At 67.9% G+C, this 4,749-nt stretch overlaps 1 protein-coding gene across 2 annotated transcripts in view; it reads right to left on the bottom strand.

The window, feature by feature from the left end:
- The window catches only part of Col6a2 (collagen, type VI, alpha 2), a 33,588-nt gene that overhangs the window by 4,167 nt on the left and 24,672 nt on the right, over positions 1–4,749 (bottom strand). For both annotated transcript variants that reach the window (XM_013032928.1, XM_013032929.1), the window contains exons 19-27: positions 4,273–4,323; positions 3,802–3,837; positions 3,424–3,486; positions 2,632–2,694; positions 2,491–2,526; positions 2,272–2,317; positions 1,997–2,149; positions 1,438–1,890; positions 1,312–1,350 (exon numbers count right to left, since the gene is read on the bottom strand). In XM_013032928.1, coding sequence (XP_012888382.1) covers positions 1,312–1,350; positions 1,438–1,890; positions 1,997–2,149; positions 2,272–2,317; positions 2,491–2,526; positions 2,632–2,694; positions 3,424–3,486; positions 3,802–3,837; positions 4,273–4,323 — 940 coding nt within the window. The remainder of the gene's footprint in view (positions 1–1,311; positions 1,351–1,437; positions 1,891–1,996; positions 2,150–2,271; positions 2,318–2,490; positions 2,527–2,631; positions 2,695–3,423; positions 3,487–3,801; positions 3,838–4,272; positions 4,324–4,749) is intronic.

Raw genomic sequence — 4,749 nt, 5'->3', positions numbered from 1 at the left:
AAATGCCTGTGGGCCCAGCCCGTGTGGAGACAGCCCCAGACACGCCTGTGGGCCCGGCCCGTGTGGAGACAGCCCCAGACACGCCTGTGGGCCCGGCCCGTGTGGAGACAGCCCCAGACACGCCTGTGGGCCCGGCCCGTGTGAGCCCCAGACACAGCCGTGGGCCCGGCCCGTGTGAGCCCCAGACACAGCCATGGGCCCGGCCCGTGTGGAGACAGCCCCAGACACGCCTGTGGGCCCATGTGAGCCCCAGACACGCCTGTGGGCCCGGCCCGTGTGAGCGCAGGCCCGTGGCTCTGAGGGAGGGTACAGTATGTTGTACAGAGGCCTTCATCCACCGAAGGCCCTGCTCCCCTGGGGCCTGGCTGGCGGCCGTCGGTGGCCGTGGTGTCCCTTCACCTTTGGTGGAGTTGAGGGCTGGCAGCCCCAGCCAGGCACAACTACAACGGACACTTCTCTGGAATGTTCTGGCTGAACAATGTGAGGATCTGCACCCCAGGGTCACTTGGGGCCTTCCCTCGGGGGCTCAGGCCTGTGCACATTCCCGGTAGCCACTTAGCAGGAGGGGCTGAGGGGCTGGACGCCGGCCTGGTGGGAGGAGGGGCTGCAGGGAGCAGGGCTGAGGACGCCTGCCCGAGCCTGCCAGGCCCCAGCGACACTGCCGGACGCCTGCCCCAGCCTGCCAGGCCCCAGCGACACTGCCGGACACCTGCCCCAGCCTGCCAGGCCCCAGCGACACTGCCGGACGCCTGCCCCAGCCTGCCAGGCCCCAGCGACACTGCCGGACGAGGCTGCAGACCTGAGCTCCCTTGGCCTGGCCGCTCTGTGCCACCCTCCCAGCCTGTGGGCCACAAACGCTGCTGGCAGGAGCCAGGGAAGGGGGCTGATGGGTTTGGGGACGTGTTTTACGTTAACCATTCCAGCAGGATTTCCTCCCCAGAGACCAGGAGCTGGCAGGGACGGCAGGAGCTGTCTGGCCCTGGCGCGGTCTGTGCCCTGGCCTGTGGGGGCGACCTCAAGGCCTGTGGACAGGGCTCCTTTGGGGCTGGATCGCCTTTGAGGTCATCAGTGGAGAGCCAAGCACCTCCTTCAACAGGGCTAGGCGGAGGTTCGGCAGCTACCCGGCGCCCCGGAGCCTCTCTGCCCTGCCCCGCTCCTGCCCGCTCCTGGGCCCCACGGCAAGTCTCCCTCAGGAGATGCCTCTCCCAGGCATGCCCTCGGCCCCGCACTTCCTGAGCCCCGGCCTGCAGCCTGGAGAGGGAGGCTGCTGCCCTGCGAGGCTGAGGCGGGCCTCCGGGACACCCGCGTTACCTGTTTGGCAGGGAAGCTCTGGACACACGATCTGAGGATCTGGAAGACAGGAAAGATGGTGAGCTTCTTCCCGGTCCTCCGGGCAGACCCACCGGGGGTGGGCGCCCCGTCCGCCCCGGCACTCACCCGGGCAGAGCACATCTTCCATGTCGTCAATGAACTTCTCGGCCACGAGGTCGGAGAAGAGCGTCATGTTCCGCACCTGCTGCGGCCTGTCGCAGGCGATGGAGTGCAGGCTCTCGCTCTCGTGCCTCTCGTGGAACATGTCCCCGATGCCGATGGCCGTCACCGTCACGTCGCGGTCGCACAGCGCCCTCAGGCTGAGCTCATCATCCCGCGGGTCGTGGCGGCCGTCCGTGATGACCACCGCGAACACGCGGGTCTTCTTGCGCCGGCTTTCCTTGATGAGCTGGTTGTAGGCGAACTTGAGGGCGGACGGCGTCCAGGTCCCGCCGGCGATCCACTCCAGGTTCTTCACGGCCTCCTTGAAGCTGGACAGGGAGTCGATGCGCTCGTCGTCCAGCTGGATGGCCTCGAAGGTGCCCTCGTGGCTGTACTGCACCACGCCCACTCGCGTCCCTGCGGCGGGCCGGCGTGAGGGCGCGGCCCGGTGCCCGGCGCCCCCCCACGGCTGTCCTCCCAAGCCCCCACGTCTCCAGACGGGCCGTGGCCGCCCCCCGCTGACCTGTCTCTGACTTGGGGTCCTTGGCGATGGCACCCAGCCTGTTGACTACGTTGATGACAAAGTTTTTCTCCAGGGTGAAGTTGGTGTAGCCGATGCTCTCCGAGCTGTCGATGACGAAGACCACGTCCAGGGCTCCACAGCGCTTCTCGCAGTCTGGGAGGGGAGGGGCAGGGTCAGGCGGGGCCGTGGGCCCCCGGCTTCTTGCAGTCTGGCGGTATGGGCAGGGTCAGGGTCAGGGGGCCGCGGGGCTCCTGCAGAGATGCTGGGTGACTCACCACAGCACCCGCACGTCTCCCGCACGTAGGTCATGACGTCACACTCCTGCAACAGTGCCAGGTGCGTCTCAGGGCTCAACACCCGTGTCTAGCGGAGCCGCACCGCTGTCCCCCCGGCCTCTCGGCCTCACCCCTGCCAGATGTCCCCTTTCACCGCCGTGGGTGTGGGAGGAAGAGGTGGCTTCTGACGACACCACTCCTGCGCCACGTGGTACCTACCGTGAGGCCGGGGTCTCCGGGGGGGCCGGGCTCACCCTAGAGGAGGGGACACGTGAGCGGTGAGGGCCGCAGGCCGGTGCAAACACCTGCGAACACGGGACCGCAGGGCCAAGCGGGGGTGAAGGCGTGGAGGTGGCCTACCTCAGGTCCTGGCACGCCCTGTGGTCCGCGGGGTCCCGGCTCACCAGGGGGCCCGGGGTCCGCCTAGGAAGGACAGGCCAGGGGCTCGGAGGAGGGCCTGGGCAAGACCCCGTCCCCGAGGGCCCCGTCCCCGCCTCCCCTGGGGGCAGGGAGGGCGGGTGATGCCTGACTGAGCCCCCCAACATCTAGTCTGCATGTCCTGAGCTGCTGCGCGGTCAGGGCCTGGCCTGCTGGACAGCAAGGCCCACGGCAGCCACAGTGGCCGCAGAGATGGCTCCTGCAGACCCATGGCTGTCCATAGCCATCGCCCACCCCCACACCTCGCCCACCCCCATCTGTCCATCTGCCTGCCACCTGTCCAGGCACCCATCCATCCACTTCGCACTCTCTGCTTCCCCTCTCCTCTCCCTCCCTTCTCTGTCTCCACACCTATCCAATTGCCACCACTTGCTCACCCGTATTCTCCGTCTGTGCTCACCCTACCTGTCCACCCGTCCACCCTGTCTGCCCTCCGCGCTCTGTCTCACACTTGCTCAGTTACCTGTTAGACATCTGGTCCATGCTAGGACACGGACATGAACCTGGCCATGCCACTGAGCGCCTGTTGGCGGATGCTGGTTACAGCTTGGCGTAGCCCAGGGATGAGGGAGAAGAGGAGCCCTGAACCTGGCCCGGGCAGGGGGGCTGGTGTCCTCCAGCAGGATCGCAGAAGCCAGCCAGCCGCCTCAGCCACAGGCCCTCCCCGGCTGTTCTGCCAGTGGCCCTGGGTGGCCGGACGATGAGCACACTTACAGGCTCTCCCTTCTCTCCTTTCCTTCCGGGTGCTCCTTTCAGGCCAAAGTCTCCTCGGCCTCCCTGTGACACGGGGCACCCCGTTAGCCCTGGGCCATGCAGAGGCGTCTGTCCATTCCCAGTCCACCCTGCACGTCCCCCAGAGGTCCGGCAGGATCCGGCATGCGTCCTGCTGAGGAGCAGCCAAGAGCAGCACAAACTTGGATTTTCCCGGAATCCCCGCTTGTGTTTAGAAAGGGGCACAGATGTGTCTGCAGCCACCTCTCAGCGCCCAGCAGGGCCTGTGGGGCGGCCAGGGGCAGGGATGTGGCTTGTAAGATGGCAGACGCTGTCCTGACCACCGTGGGCGGGACCCTCTACCTGAGGGGGGCCGCGTACCTCGGGGCCTTGGGGGCCGGCTTCTCCTTTCTCTCCCTGCAAAGTGGGCAAAGTTCTGGTGAGTTGGCTGCCACAGACTGTGACATCTGCCCCAGCTCCGATCATCCCAGATCTGTGCCTGAGCTCAGGCCAGCGCCGCCCAGGGCCGCGTGTGCCCCCTCCTGAGCCCCCCGTCCCCCCTCCTGAGCCCCCCCCGTCCCCAGGCAGGGAGGAGCCCGTGTCCCCCCTCCTGAGCCCCCCCTGTCCCCAGGCAGGGAGGAGCCTGTGTCCCTCTCCTAAGCCCCCCCCCCGTCCCCAGGCAAGGAGGAGGCCGTGACTGGCCGCCCCTCTGGCCTTCTGGCACGAGCTGGACCTGGCTTTGCATTGCCCTCCAAGCTCCATAAAGGTGGCCTGGGAGACTGCCAAGGCTCAGGGACCTCCAGCCCATCTTCCCCCAAGCAAGACCCCATTTCACGCCGCCACGCAACTCACAGGTGTCCCCCGGGGTCCTGGGTAGCTGAATCCAGGCCTGCCTGGGTCTCCCTGGAAGAGACGGCTGAGTCAGTTGGGGAGAATGAAAGTTGGAGGTGGGGGTGGTGCCCCATGTGGACTGGGGCAGGGGCAGGTGGCGCTGGCGGAGGCAGGGCTGTGGGGTCAGCTGGGAGGTGGGGCTGTGGGGTCAGCTGGGAGAGGGAGGCTGTGGGGTCAGCTGGGAGGGGGAGGTGGGGCTGTGGGGTCAGCTGGGAGGCGGGGCTGTGGGGTCAGCTGGGAGGGGGAGGCGGGGCTGTGGGGTCAGCTGGGAGGGGGAGGTGGGGCTGTGGGGTCAGCTGGGAGGCGGGGCTGTGGGGTCAGCTGGGAGGCGGAGCTGTGGGGTCAGCTGGGAGGCGGAGCTGTGGGGTCAGCTGGGAGGAGGAGGTAGGGCTGTGGGGTCAGCTGGGAGGCGGGGCTGTGGGGTCAGCTGGGAGGGGG

This window comes from Dipodomys ordii, unplaced genomic scaffold, assembly GCF_000151885.1.
Source record: "Dipodomys ordii isolate 6190 unplaced genomic scaffold, Dord_2.0 Scaffold159, whole genome shotgun sequence".
Taxonomy (NCBI): domain Eukaryota; kingdom Metazoa; phylum Chordata; class Mammalia; order Rodentia; family Heteromyidae; genus Dipodomys; species Dipodomys ordii.
The sequence above is the reverse complement of the archived record's forward strand: the minus strand, read 5'-3'. Positions and strand labels throughout refer to the sequence as shown.